Raw genomic sequence first — 16,460 nt, forward strand, 5'->3', positions numbered from 1 at the left:
AAGTGTAATAGTAATTAAGTAATTGATATTTTCTTCACATGGTTCATAAATAAGCAAGTTAATTAATGAATAAAATTTAGTCATTTCAACTAAATTTGAAAATAAAAGATGAAGGCAACTATCTTCATTATTATTAATTAAGTCTGATTTTATCAGAAGTAAAATTAGACAAGAAAAGGTGACCAGTGACATAAGAATTATAAAGGGAGATGTAACTTATTTCTAGTATCAGTTTAATGAACATGTGTCTGGATAACTACTGTAAAGCATAGGATAATATGGACAAATACCAGGATATGAAATTGAAATTGAATGGTAACTAAAATTTATGTATACAAGCTATGACTAATGGAAAAGAAAAGGAAGAGGGAACACATTTATAAGGCCAACAACAAAACAAATCAGTTGGCTGAAATTTAACAACAAATATGTAAAACATATTTATATAAGAAACATTGGTAAACACTCCAAAAGACGCACAGATGATTTTTTAAAATAATAATATATCCTTGGAATGGTGACAATTAAAATTTAAAATTTAAATTTAAAATTGGTCAGTTTAAACCAAATTTTAACTTTAAATTAAAATTAAAATTTGGTCAGTTTAAACCAAATAGTTGCACTTAACTGTATGCCAATGCAAATAACACTAGTTTTTTCCTCCTCAAGATCTAGTTAAGATTATTTCTATAATACCATAAGCAAGCAGGAGAGGCCAAGGGTACTCAGGACCTGTATGTCATTGCCTAAAGACAAAACTCAGGACCACACAATTCTCTGTGACAAAAAAGACAGTTTGCACCAAAATATTTAAAGATTTTTTAACTTGAAAAACAAAAAATAAAGTCTATAAAGTTGAAATAATGTCACAGCAGTGCCCTCAAGAAAGTTGGGTGAGAGCATGCTCACAGGAAACACCAGCTTACCAAGCAAACAATGGGAGCTGAGCAGACTTGTTTTTTTTCTTTTCCCTATCTGTGACTTCTCAAATTAAAATCCTGGAAATTATGGACTGGTCATTATTGCTGGGAATGTGAATTTCTTTATGTAGTGGATTCAATATACATAGGGTCTTCTCTGGTTCAGTTACATATTTGGTGATTTTAGCAAAGTCGCTTAATCTTTCTGAATTTTGACGGCTCCAAGGTAAGAGATAAAGATCATTCTCGGCTTGTGTATTGGATTAGTAATAATGTATGCATTGTACCAATGAAAGCTCTTGATAGGTGTATAGTTAAGAGTAGCTATTTATTAAGTTAATAGCAAAAATGGTGCAATTAGCAAGGGCATTAGCTGCAGAATCACTGAGTAGAGCTAGATCAGAGCTGCTTGATGGAGCACAAACTGAACATGAGTGACAATGTAATCATGTTACTTTTAGAGTTAAATTTATTAGAGAATGAATCTTAAAAGCCCACAAAAGGAAAATGGAAAGAATCAGAATGAAGAGCGAAAACTAAGTGGTAGGAATTACTGACTCGGAAAAGGTCTGGAGAGCAGCTTTCTTAGAAAAGGGATCCCAGAAATTGTTTGATGTGCTGGTTAAAGAAATATATACATTTGACAAAGCAAATCACACTGTATACTTAGTGCACTTCCTTTTACCATGTATAAATTAGCTCCTAATCTTTTTCTAAAAATGAGATGACCCTACACATCAATAGCATGGTTAGAATTTTTTCAAAATGCAAAAAGATAATAAATACGAAGTGTTAGTGAGAATGAAGAACGATGGGAATCCTTGTAAATGGCTGATGGGATTATTGATTGGCACAAGCAACTTGAGAAACTGGATGTTAGCAGTGTGTACTAAAACTAAACAAATGCATACTCTATCACCTAATATGACGCAAGCATATTTACCAAAAGACATGTACAAGAATGTTCATAGCAATGCTTATCATAAATAGCCAAGACCAGGATAGTCTACACATTTATCAACAGCAAAATGGATAAATAAAATGTAGTATGTTAATTCAATAGAATCTACATAACTCTGAGAATGAACCTCTATATACCTCTATATATACCTCTATGCAACAACTTGGGTGAATATAAAAACCATTCGCAAAAGAAACAAAATACACAAGAGTACACAACGTGTGGTTCATTTATACAAAGTTTAAAATCAGGCAAAATTAATCTGTAGTGCTAGAAGTCAAGTGATTATTTTTAGGAATTGTAGGGACTGGTGTGAGGAGAAAGAGGCACTATGGGAATAATTTTTTGCTTCTTGATTTGGGTGCTGGTTGCATGGGTAGGTTCACGCTGTGAAACTTCAGTAAACTGTAAAATTAGGATTTAGGTCTTACTTCAAAAGATAGGTTACACAGAATTTTAAAAACCTTACAGCACTGACCCCAGGAAAACTGCATGTGAGAAGGAATTAGAAGCCTTATGTGAAGGCATGTCCTATAGCTGTAGTGAAGGCAAGTCCCAAATCCTACCCACATTAGAGTGAGCTATGTGCCAGTCAGCAGATCGCTCAGAGGCTGGAGAGATCGAGCTCGGTACAATTTGAAGGTACCTTGCAGAACACTGGGCTTGAGCAAGATTAATTAGAGATTCACTCCCTTATATGAATAGCAATGATTGTCATATTTCCAGATAGGCCTGCTCCATTAGGTGTGAGAAGCACATTTAAAAATGAATTGATGAATTTTATTTGCTTCATCCATAAAATTTAAGATCTCCATGGCAAGCAAAACAGGATTTTTAAACAGTATAGTTAGATTATTTCCTTCTAACTTATTTGTTTCCTTCAATATAGATATCTGGGATTTTTCTTAACCACACTTAAACATGCTATTTTTCTGGTTGATTTTTCCCAGAGAAATAAAGAATAAACATGGAGATGGAAACTCTCCTGAAATCTGATGTTATTAAATTTCCTGTGTTCTCCTCTGTTTGATAATAATATCAAATGGAAGGTAACTGACCTAGTCACTCTCGGTTTACAGCTACCAGGTGTCCCTAATACTTTAAGAATGTAATTGCAATCAAAGACAAATTGGATTAGTCTATTCCCAAAGCTTCAATTTGAAATAAAATATGCAAGACAATTATTTGTTGTTCAAGTATGTTTAGTAACATGAGGAGTATAAAGGATTGAAGTAAATATGATATCTAATTTCTCAGGACATAGGATTTCTGAAACTAGGTCATGATCCTGTGAAAATGAGAAGACAAGAACATTCTGTTTTACAAAGGCTTTCCATACATTATATAATCTGGAGTTAGTACATTCCAGAGGCCCTTTATTCTTTGCTTATCTGTACTGACTACTTAGTAAGCTTCAAACCCTGGGCTTTTGTCATTTCAGAGTTCTTATGTAGTTTGCTGTAAACAACATTTAACATAAGTACAATTCCTTATAACTGACATAGCATACCCAGATACCATATGAACATCCCAAAGAGTACAGTGGAATAATTGCCCCCTTTTAAAAATGTAGAAATGTCGTGACTCAGAGTTTAAATCACTTGCCTGAAATTACACAGCAAATGGAACTTGAACCCAGAACCTCATGTACTTTCCAAGAACCTCCACTATCTTACTTTTTGTAATCCTCTTACTTAAGGAATAGAGACTGTTATCTCACTCAATACCTGCAGTAGTTGGTATGTGGGCATCTATGGGCAGACACAACTATTATAGGACACATTTCAAATGTCTTGGGAAAAAAAACCTAAATTTAAATCAAAATATCTCATTGAGGCTTATGAAATTTGGAATCCGAAGAAAAATAAAATATAGTTAAGTGACATTATAATGAGTATAAAAACACATTTTACTTCCAAAATTCTAATTACCATATCTTTAAATGTATATACAAATTTTAATTATCTTGCATATGTTTTATTTACATATGTGTGGTATGTTTAACATCTTCCCTCTAGACAACTCCATGAAGAAATTTAAAAGTTTAAGTAATGAAAAATTGGATGAAGTATATTCCAAAATCCAGGAAAGAAAAGATATATACACAAATTCTGCTTGTGAAATGTAAGATTAAGGTCACGATACAGTGAGGCTGTTCCTGCTTCTATGGCTTGCCACAGATCCTTCCACTTGCTCTTATGGATGTCTATAATGCTTTTCCTCCAGGGATCCCAATGGCTCTCACACTCACTGCCCTCAGGTCTTCATTTGAATGTCACCATTTGAGACCTTCCCTAGACACTGTATTTAAAAGTGTAACCCTCCTCCTCTTATTTTACTACATAGCATATATGCATAGCATATACACTATTGTGATATACACTATGTAGTAAAAAAATCAAAGAGATTTTGATCTGTTTTGTCAACTGTACCCAGAAAAGTGACAGGTAACGAGTTGGTGTTCAATAAGTACTTTTATTTTTATACAAAAAAAGCATGGTAGAAGAAAGGGAAGAGGGGAGAGAGGAAGGGAGGAAGGGAGAGAAGAAGGGAAGGAGAAAAAAAGGAAAATAAAGAGTAGGAGGGAGGCAGGCTGAAAGGTATGTAAAGGACAATATTTTGTGTATTATCTTTGTGAGAAAGTACCATTGGTAGTATCAACGGTTAATTTCTGCTGTTAATTAATATACCTGGTGCTTACTACTAATAAATCTAGAGAAAAAAAAAAAACTTCAGGAGAGAAGAAAATAGAAAAATGAAGGAAGGTTCATGAGAATCAGAAAGATAAACAACCATCCGGAGCTGTTTGCATAACTTACTTGATCCTCACAGGAATGTGTGAGGCAAGGAAACTTGAGGATTACCCAAGGATACAGAGAAATTAAGATGGAGATGAGAAGCCAGTCGAACACCCGAGGAGCCTCAGGACAGAGAGATAGTGAGAAATGGGGGTGGTTATAAACTCAGGTTTCTAGGATTAAGCAATCCTAGGCTTTTTGAAGTTTTCTGCAGACAAAGAAAAGAATGAGGAATGAAGGAGGGAAAGGAAATCATGCATCACTTCAAAATGTTTGCCAGGTATTTTTTTAGCAGTACCATAATTCATCCAAGTAAAGGCACTTTCGTTTATATTTGAAGACTGATTTACTCATTGAAAAGCCATTGTCTAAATTCCTATTTAGACAAGTTCATTTGCAGTGAAGCACTAGCATTCATATTAATACCACCATTACATTTTTAAGAAATTTATCCAAAAAGAATCATCTTGTATGAGAGTATGATATATAGTAAGTATATTTACCTCAGCCTGGCATGTGCGGTGGGACAGAAACCATTTACTGTTTTACTAACAAGAATAAATGGGGTATGTGGAGACATTAATAAGGGAATATTTTAGAGACTTACCTAGAACTTTGCTGTAGTATGAATTCCATTCTCTCCAGTAGGACTGAAATATGTAGTCTTGCAGAGGATAAGAGAGAGTATTTTTAACCCTCTCACCAAAGGTCATCTGGTCAGTGAGCTCTGACAAAGCTGCAGGTACATAGGAGGCAGGTGCTGGGATTTTCCCACAATGTCTCTCAACTGTGGAGGCTGGAGAGAACCTCAATGTGTATACAAATGGAATTCCTAATTTCAGAGCAACCAGGTCCCCACAGATAGTTACTGGATCTGCTACTAACACATCAAAACTACCTTTCTGAAGTCTTGCCATTAACTTGGGATTGTTTAATACTCCATCACAGATTTGTATATTGATTCGAAAAAAAGTATCTAGAAGATTTCCTAGCTCTTTATAGAAAGTCCAGAGTGTGAGAGGAGTTGGTCTGTGGTCCATCCACAGCATTATCATATGTTCAATTAAGGAATCTAAATTGCTGTCCGTATAGGAGACAGGTATCACCTCAAAATTCACGGGAGAATCAGGATTAGAGTTGATTAATAGAATTGTTGATGAAGCCAGTACAGTCACATTGTGATTTCTTTGAATCAGCTCTTCTAGAATGATCTCAATATTTAACCAATGACTACCATCCGTTGGCCAAATTAGCACATTTCCACTTAGAACAATTTGAGTCAAAGTCAAATTGAAAACCAGCAGCTGGACAAACTTCTTAGGCATGGTGATATCCATTATGAAAACCATCCTACTGTAGATCTTTTAACATAAAAAGAAATTTTCAAAGTTTATTTAGGTAGATTTTTTTTCAAATAAATGATGTTTAATGTGATGGGTATACTCATTCATAAGTCACTTGATCTATAGATTAAAAGGAAACTAATATAATTCAAACCATTATATGCAATAATATTATTATTCTAACAACAGAAGTAAATCAAATCCTATTTGAAAGCAAAAGAAGAAGTCAAGTTATAAGCCTGGTGTCTATGTACTCTGTGATAATAATTATAAATTATATATAATTATATATGTACAATTATATATATAATATATATAAATTATAAATAATTATAAAATGTGTCTTTAATTTATCTTTCCTAAAATTAAGTTAAACAAAAAATAATAGCAGTTGTTACTGCTAAAACCACTGTCTCAAAACTTAGAGTAACTTTAAGTTAGATATCTTATTACAAGGCATTTTTTTTAAAAGATTTTATTTATTTGACATAGAGAGAGACAGACCACAAGTAGGCAGAGAGACAGGCAGAGAGAGAGGGAGAAGCAGGCTCCCTGCTGAGCAGAGAGCCCGACGTGGGGCTGGATCCCAGGACTCTTAAGATCATGACCTGAGCTGAAGGCAGAGGCTTAACCCACTGAGCCACCCAGGCGCCCCTCAAGGCATTTTTATATACATTGTCTAATTCAGTCCTTTTCAGAGTCTTGTGCATCATACATTACTTGCTATATTTCATAGATAATGAAATTAATATTGAGTTGCATATCCAAAAACATATTACAACATAGGGCAACTGAGACTATTATCATAACATCATTTGAGAATTGCTAGATTTCCATGGTCTTATGCCTCATCTTTGTAAGTTTTAGAAGCTTTGGCAATGCACAATGACAAGCATTATTATTACTTCTCCATGGCTCATATTTAGGAAGAAAAACTAAAAACAACCTTCAATTAGAAGAGATTTTCTCAAAGATTACAAGATATTTTCAATTAATTGGATTATAGGACAAATTTTACACATTTGTCAGAGGAGAGTTTTCTGATAAAGCATATCGATAATCATCTCCTCTTTGCAGGGAATTTTTCATTTTCTTTCATACGATATTTTCATATGCAAATCAAGAAGATAGGGCCTAGCACCACAAGAAGTCACACGCTTTTTCATTCAGAGCTGTGTAGTAGTTTAAATTGGGTGGACACTAGAGTTCAATTGCCCCAGATTCAAAAACTATTCCTTTACAAGCCTTATGACCCTGGAATAATACCTGGACCCTTTCAACCTTGGATTTTTCATGCAAAAATGAGAGATAGTGATGTTATATTACTTTGTGGATTAGCAATAATATCTGCAAAGTTGCTTTGTAAACTGCTTAGTTCAAAGCAAAAGTTTAGTAATGTAGTTTAATAAATTTGCCTGAAGATAGATCAGTGAACCAACAGGTTAGCTACAGAATGACCAGCCAGACCCAGATATAATGATATCTGTCTGTTGAGATTTTTAGTAAATGCCAAACTCTATAAGGGCAACCATATACTGATGCTATTTTAAAAGTTAAGGAAATCAAAGAAGCTAAGAGTTGCCATTAAAAGTAGAAAATAAGAACAAATAATGTAATTAAAAGGATAGAAACCAGGAGTTAAATGTCTCCTCTTCCTGTAAGCATTTCAATGAATAGCTAGAATTTAGCTATGCTAATTCATTTCTCATTGTCTCTTGGACTGGGAGGTCGTCCCAAAGATGGCTTGGAAACCATCTTTCATACTATTTTTGAAAATTTATAATCAACTCCTTAGTAAGCTTAGAGTTTTAGCTTCACATTATAGCTTCAACTTTTTTTTTAGTTCCTTGAATGCATTTAGTTAATGCATTCTTGAAAGCTTAAAAGTCAATGTACTTTTTCTTCCCCTTTGTTTTATTGTATATTAACTGAGTATCTTTTTAGAATCTTCTTTTAGCTCAGGGTCTCACATCAAATCCTTCACCACTTTCTTCATTGTAACCTCAGGCAAATTTCTCAGCCTCCTCATTACAAAATGGTAGAGAATGCTGGTGCCTGTTTCTTGTAGATGTGAGGACTGAATGAAAAAAAAAATTGTGTACATTATTTGGAACATCATCCGTGCTCAATAAACGTTAGCTATATATGATAAAGTAAGGAGAGACTCGTACTTTAAAAACTACCAGTTTAAACAGATCTTATCACTTAGATGCACTTCCTTTCTTCTGCTTCTCAGATAATGGTCCTCTGCGGTGCTTGAGTTTTGGTCCAGGTTTTCCTAAACACCACAAGTTCCTCTACAGGTGTCAGTCATGCTCAATCTTGAGGCACATCAAAAATGATATGTTATGGGATGTCTGGGTGGCTCAGTTGGTGCCTTCAGCTCAGGTCATGATCCTAGGGTCCAAGGATCGAGTCCCGCATCCGGCTCCTCACTCTGCAGGGAACCTGCTTCTCCCTCTGCCTGCTCTGCCTGCTTTTCCCCCTGCTTGTGCTCTCTCTCTCTCTCTCTCTCTCTCTCTTAAATAAATAAATAAGTAAAATCTTTTTAAAAAATGATATTTACTAACAATGTATTCAGTACCAAGGTTCACAAGTGACTTATTTTAAGAAATACATACATAGAAAATTCAAAATTATTTCCATAAAAATGATCACCTCCATTCCCTTTCATTGAGTGACAGCAAAGAGTGACAGTGCCCTTGAAATTGTGCATGTCCCATAGCAAATTCCTTCTTGGATGGCATGCTTATGGCTGTCATCCCACTCATGGGTCATTATGAAAAAGGGGATGCTACCAGAGGTCATTTGAAAGATTCTAACCAAACAAAATTAATTTACATCAAAAAATAGAGGAAGGAAGGAAGGAAGAGAAGATAGAGGGAGCAAGAAAAAGACTGGGAAGAAAGAGGGGGAAAAAAAGTCCTAAACTAACATGTAGTACTCTTCAGGTAAAGAACCCCAATGCATTTTTCTCTCCTTTAAAATGACTACTGGAAATCAAGCACTTTGGGAATATACACATTCACATTTGTTTCATTTCTAGCACTTTATTTTATGTTAATTACCTTTGATCAGTGTTTAGTTCATGTAAAGATCTGAATATTATAGTCATAATTTTTTTGAAGATGCGTTGTTTTTTCTATTTAATATATTTATAGGAAAGTCTATTGTTATTATAGACAGCGTTAATTCTTAGAGCGTAATCATCTGATTACTCATGTATAATAATACATTATGTACTCATATAAATCTAGCATATAAAGATCATTCACACAAAAAAGCTATTTGTTTCTATACTGGCTGAAGGATAAAACTGTTGATAGCAATAGGTAATGTTTATGGATTATAAATATTTTTACTGGCATTAAAATGCTACATTTTTTTTTCTTAAATGTTTCTCCAATTTTGGTGGGTTTTTTTGTTGTTAATATGTATATGAAAACAAAATTTACCTGGTTCAGCTTTAAATAAATATATTTGAAATCTGCAGAAGCCTTTTCTTACTTTCAGTTAAACACAGCGTTTTAAGTTCTATTAGGACCAGATACCTATCCTCAGGCAACTCGCCCCAGGCAACAGTCAAATGGAAACTTTTGCCTAAGGAAACAGCAAGTTACCTAGTGATAACACAAACCAATTAAACTCCAGTTAGCAAATTTAATATAAATAAGAAATAAAACAGCAGACTTCAAAAGCTAAATCTAGGAATAGGAAAAGTAACTGAGAATGTTTAAACCTAAAATATTCTGAATAATGGATTTACACCCGTAATTTTAAAAAAGAAAGAAAATTTTTCTAGCAGTTTTGGTATCTGGATTTCATCTGAAAATATTTTCTCCTACTAGTCAGTATATAATTTTATTTTAGCAATTGATATTTCACAACCTCAATAATCTCATCTGTGATAGTTTTCTCTTCACAAATTCATTGCAAAAATTAAAAGATATAACATGTGCTGGACTTATTACAGTGTCTAGTGCACAGGAAGAAATCAACAAATACTGTTATTGCTATCATGATTTTGAACCATGAGTTTGAACCAATACCCAAATGCTGAAATAAAAGAAATAATTTAGACATTATAATATCTGATTCCTAGTAATTAGCAGAGATTAAAGACTCATTCTCAGATTATTGCATTCCACTGCAGAAAAGTAATCTTACAGAAAGTTGTCCTACTTATTTACTCAGGTGTGACAATTTGAGACCTGAGTGGATATGGGTTCATTGCAATGACTTTGTTTAGAGCATTAAAAAAAAAATCAAGTTATACATTGGAAAGATGTGATTTTTAAAAGTCGGTTCCATTTATCATTCTCATTTATCATCCTCATTTATCATCCTACATGTACAAAGGCTTGCACGAAAATGAATCACTCTGTCACTTCAGTACTTTTTTTTTCTTACCTGGTCTTTTGAATATGAGTGTGTTCATGTCCCTGACATCAATAAGAATATCGTTCATAAAACAAACTTAAATAGTCATTTTAAGGGGCACCTGGGTGGCTCAGTGGGTTAAGCCGCTGCCTTCGGCTCGGGTCATGATCTCAGGGTCCTGGGATCGAGCCCCACATCGGGCTCTCTGCTCAGCAGGGAGCCTGCTTCCTCCTCTCTCTCTGCCTGCCTCTCTGCCTACTTGTGATTTCTTTCTGTCAAATAAATAAATAAAATCTTTAAAAAAAAAAAGGAAAAAAAAGTCATTTTAAGTCAAAAGAGTGTAATTTGATTAGAAACATGATATTATCAAAAGCAGAGGATAAGAAGATTTTTAGAAACTTCATTACATTCCCATGAACAAATTGTTAAGAAAGATTAGTCTCATGTCTTATGATTGGGAAAAATCATGTGGTTTCATTACCAGTATTCACTTACAAGCACAGTACAATGGAACATGTGATTCTGAGACTGCCAGCATGAGGAAGGTTTATCTGGGGAATAATGTCACTAATATGAATAAGAAGCATTGTGATCTTGATAATTATTATTCCAAGATTGAGGACAAGTCGTTGATAAAAACATAAGTAATGAGATAAAAACATAAACCTATATCGTGACTAAGGTGTTACATACACATTCCTCTATTTCATTAACAGAGATGCTGCACATATTCAGATATCTCTGTTTACTACACCTATGAGCAGATTAGAGAGTTTCTGCAGATCCTGACAGCTTCATAAAATTGCCATTTCTTCATCTTTTTTCTTCATTTTTAAAGATCCAGTTTTAGCCCTACAATATTGACCATTCACTTCTATTTTTGTAGGCTAGTTTATAATCAATGTAGTACCTATGCTTATTTTCTCTGAGTAACAGAACAGCTCAGTTTTCATTTATATCCCAGGCGATAAACATATATTTTTGAATTTGGGGACAAGTATTTAGCATACCCAGAGAAGATGATGAGCCAATTATAATTAATGCTTCCTTTTAAAAAATATTTTATTTATTTATTTGACAGAGAGATCACAGGCAGGCAGAGAGGCAGGCAGAGAGAGCAGGGGAAGCAGGCTCCCTGCTGAGCAGAGAGCCAGACATGGGACTGGATGCCAGGACCCTGAGATCATGACCTGAGCCGAAGGCAGAGGCTTAACCTACTGAGCCACCCAGGTGCCCCACAATTAATGCTTCTTTTAATAATCCTTGCCAAAGAAACCACACTTATATGGTCAATTAAGTCATTATAAAAAAGCCAAGAACACACAATGGGTAAAGGACAGCCTCTTTAATAAGTGGAAAACTGGACAGCTACATGCAGAAGAATGAAAGTGGATCACTTCCTTACACCACACACAAAGACAAACTGAAAATGATTTAAAGACTTGATCAATAAGAACTGAAAGTGTAAGACTCCTAGAATAAAATATACGTGGTCAGCTCCTTGACATCAGTCTTGGCGATGATTTTTTGGATTTGGCACCAAAGATAACAAAAGAAAAATAAGCAAGGGCAACTACATCAAACTGAAAAGCTTCTACAAAGCAAAGAAAACCATCAACAAATGGAAAGGCAACCTGCCCAATGGGAGAAAATATTTACAAATCATACATCTTATAAGAGATTAATATCCAAAGTATACAAAAACTCATTTAACTCAATAACAGAGAAAAAAAAAAAAGGCTAGAGGACATGAATAGAGATTTTTCCAAAGAACAAACAAATGGCCAACAGGTACATGAATAGGGGTCAACATCACTCATCATTGGGGAAATGCAAATCAAAACCACAACAAGATATCATCTCACACCTGTTATTTATTGATTTTTTAAAAAAAGTTTTTATTTAAATTCTAGTTATTTAACATATAATGTAATATTGGTTTCAGGAGTTGATTTCAGTGACTCATCACTTACATATAACACCCAGTGCACATCACAAGTGCCCTCCTTAATACCCATCACCCATTTAGCCCATCATCCCCTGCCCATTTCTTCTCCAGCAACCCTCAGTTTTTACTCTATAGTTAAGAGTCTCTTATGGGTTGTTTCCTTCTCTTTTTTTCCTTTCCCCTATGTTCATCTGTTTTGTTTCTTAAATTCCACATATGAGTGAAATCATATGGCATTTGTTTCTCTGACTGACTCACTTCATTTACCATAATACACTCTAACTCCATCCATGTTGCTGCAAGTGGCAATATTTTATTCCTTTTGATGGCTCAGTTATACACACACACACACACACACACACACACACACATTTGGGCTCTTCCCATAATTTGGCTATTGGCTATTGTTGATAATGCTGCTAAAAACATCAGGGTGCATGTGACCCTTTGAATCAGTATTTTTGTACCCTTTGGATAAATACTTAGTAGTGCATTTGCTGGGTCATAGGGTAGCTCTATTTTTAACATTTTGAGAAACCTCCATACTGTTTTCCAGAGTGGCTGTATCATTTTCCATTCCCATCAACAGTGTAAGAAAGTTCCCCTTTCCCTTCATTCCCACCAACATCTGTTGTTTCCTGTGTTGTTAATGACCTCACACCTATTAGAATGGTTATTATCAAAAAGACAATGTACAACAAGTATTGGCAAGGATATGGAAACAGGGGAACCCTTGTGCACTATTGATAGGAGTATAAACTAGCACAGTCACTATGGAAAACAGTATAGAGATTCCTAAAAAACTTAAATAGGACCACCATATGATCCAGTAATTCTACTTCTAGATTATACCCAAAGGAAACAAAACCACTATTTCTAAGAGATAGCTACATCCCCATGTTCACTACAGCATTATTTTTATCTACAATGGAGATTAAAATTATAAATTATAATAATTATTTATTCAAACATAAAAAAGAAGAGAATCCTGCCATTTATGGTAATGTGGGTGGACCCTGAGGGCATTATGCTAAGTGAAATAAGTCAGAGAAAGACAAACAATGTATAATTTCATTTATATGTGGAATACGCAAAAAAAAAAAAATAAAAGCACCACAACTCTGATACAGAGAACAGATTGGTGGTTGCTAGAGGTGGAGGGTAAGGGTGGAGGAAATGGATGAAGAGGGTCAAAAGGCACAAACTTCCAGTTACAAAATAAATAAATCCTGGGGATGTAATATATAGCTTGGTGACTATAGTTAATACTGTATTGTATATTCAAAAGTTGCTAAAAGAGTACCTCATAAAAGTTCTCACCACAAGAAAACATAATGTAATTATGTACGGTCACAAGTGTTAACTAGACTTACTGTGGTGATCGTTTGTTTATATATACATACATAGAATCATTGTGTTTTACACCAGAAAATAATATATACCAATTATAACCCCCCCCCAAAGAAACCATCTTTATCTCTTCTTCAGGCCTTTTAACATGTCCTAACCAATTAGCCATCAGCTTTTATTAATTTTTCATGATAAACAGCTAAAGCAAATTGAGTGGTTTCTAGCTCCTAGACAGTATTGTAAGATCCTTTTATATGTTAACTAATTTAGTCCTTACAGTAGCTCTGTTAGAGATGGGGTGAATAAATGCAGATGTAAAGAGAATGAATTGCTTCTCCATCGTCATACACTTATAAGTGGAAATTGTTTATCAAGAGCCTGCACTCCTGATTGCCTTACTATGGGAGTCTCATCTGCATTATTTTTCTCCACTTATAAGCTACTTCACTAGTACATGCTCTTACCACATCTTTCCTGGAGTTATGCAGAAGCTTATAAGCTAACATCTTTTCACACCAGGTCCACATCTATCCAGATATTTTATGTAAGATGCAATCTAGTCATAATACATCCCTTTAAACTGTTCTCAGTTGTTTGTTGACAAAAACCAAAATGCTTAGCATGACATAGAAGAGACTTTGAAAATACTTATTTGAATTAACTAATTTTTGCAAGCCTGACATCTTCATTGTTCTTTCTCATGCCTCCCCACCTTGCACTTTGACCTTCATAAATAAAGAAGCATCAGTAATACCCAGCACACATAATGCTACTTTCAGATTCCACATTGGACAGTTTCTTTCTCCACTGTGGTTTTGCAGAAAGATTCATATTAACTATTTAAATTTTTTCTTGTGTATCACCTCAACTCTAGAATGTCACTCTCTCCTATTACATTCTGCCCAACTCTTTTATACTCTCTGTTCTTTATACATATTTTCATTACCCACATTGTTCATACTGTAAATATCCCCTCTCTTGTATGACTTCTCTGCTTGACTGAAATTCTTGAAGTCAGGATCTTCATCTTAGTCCTTTTTGTAACTTCCCTACCTAGGGGGCACCTAGTAAACAGTAGGAAATACATGAACAATGAAACAATGATCAGAGATTATCCATACTCATGTAAGTTTTTAAACACACACAGACACACATACACGTCTATATTAGTAATGGACTTATAGGAAGTCTAATCTCTTCCAACTTTCTCTACTCACCACTGAAATTTCTAGGCAATTTCTATCATCAATGCAATATCTGAATGAGAATTTAGTCCTGTTTTAAAACTTGCTCTATGTCATCCATAAAAGTACTTAGCTGGTATCTTTAAGTCCATAAAATTGGAAAACAACACACTATAGTTACAAAGCATATTGTTTTTTGTCTTCCTCCCTGTTCTCAAATGATACTAATAGATAGTTAGCATATGTAGGATTGAAAAAAAAAAAGCTACAAGGAAATTAAGAGGTGATACAAAACTCTGTTCAAATTCAGATATTAATTTAAAAAATTACATACCCAAAGCTTCACTATAGTAGGAATCCCATGATTTCCAAAGAGTGTCAAACATGTAGTCCTGCAGATGGTAGGAGATGAAATTTCTTACTCTATCAGTGAAAGACATCTGGTCGGTGAGTTCTGATAATATAGCAGGTACATAGGAAGGAGGGAATGGTACCTTCCCACAATGCTTTTCCACTGTTGAAGCTGGAGAAAACCTCAAGGAGAACATAAATGGAATTCCCAGTTTTAAAGCTACTATATCACCACAAGGAAATACTGGATCTGATATTAGGACCTCAAATTTGCTTTTCTTCAGCTTGTCCATCAGGTTTTGGTTTTTGAGAACACCATCACAGATTTCTCTAGACAGTATGTGAAAGTCCTTGAGGACTCTAGCTATCTCCTGATAGAATCTCCAAATGGTTGAAGGAGATGGCCTATTTTCCATCCATGTCAAGACAAAGTCCTTGATGATTCCTTCTATTCTTTCTTTGCCAAAGGGCACCTTATATATTTCAAACATCAGAGATGGTTTAGAGGCCGGAGAGATGAAAAGTGCACCAGAGGCAACTAAGACAGTCACGTTATGCTCTTTTTTAATCAATTCATCTATAATTATCTTAATGTTCAACCAATGACTCCCTTCCGTTGGCCAAATCAGAACATTGCCACCAAGAGTGATTCCTAAGAGACTAAACTTAAGAGAAAACAGCAGAATGTTCTTGTTTAACATGATGTATCTTGATGTAGAAGACTTGATGAAATGTGACATAAACGAATCTCTCTGCTTTTCAAGCAAAAAGAAAAGGCACATTATTTTTCAGTTTTGATTCAGAACAATTGATACCCTTAAGAGCCTTCTCTTGACCAAATAATATTACTCATAGTATCACCTATTTTATGATAATTACAGGCTTGGGGTAACATGTGTCTTACTTCTCTATCTGTTGCTTTAGCTTCGGTTATGATTCTCACTCTCCGATCATTTTCTTAAACATGATCCTTTAAACCTTTCATTGCATGTCATAATTGTGAAATTCTTATTCTTAAATTCCTTGAAGTCACTCTATATCTTAACTCTACACTCAGGCCTGGGTACTGAAATATTAGAGTAGGTCAGAACTTGCTCAGAAATGTAGACATACCAAGGCTATAGATTTTCCAATATTTAATACATTTAATACAATGTCATTAGCAACAATTAAATATTATTAAAGTAGTAATTGGTTCTTTTTTTAAAAGATTTTATGTATTTAC

At 34.5% G+C, this 16,460-nt stretch overlaps 1 protein-coding gene across 4 annotated transcripts in view; it reads right to left on the bottom strand.

The window, feature by feature from the left end:
- The window catches only part of LOC125093785 (UDP-glucuronosyltransferase 2A1), a 58,310-nt gene extending 42,343 nt beyond the window's left edge, over positions 1-15,967 (bottom strand). For 2 of the 4 annotated variants that reach the window (XM_047719448.1, XM_047719447.1), the window contains exons 1-2: positions 15,221-15,967; positions 5,287-5,918 (exon numbers count right to left, since the gene is read on the bottom strand). In XM_047719448.1, the coding sequence (XP_047575404.1) occupies positions 5,287-5,918; positions 15,221-15,936 (1,348 nt within the window). In that variant the 5' untranslated portion in view covers positions 15,937-15,967. Of the gene's footprint in view, positions 1-5,286; positions 5,919-15,218 lie in introns of all 4 variants that reach the window. The other 2 variants (XM_047719451.1, XM_047719450.1) reach the window with 1 other exon arrangement.
- Positions 15,968-16,460: the final 493 nt, after the last annotated feature.

This window comes from Lutra lutra, chromosome 2 (assembly GCF_902655055.1).
Source record: "Lutra lutra chromosome 2, mLutLut1.2, whole genome shotgun sequence".
In the NCBI taxonomy this organism is placed as follows: Eukaryota; Metazoa; Chordata; class Mammalia; order Carnivora; family Mustelidae; genus Lutra; species Lutra lutra.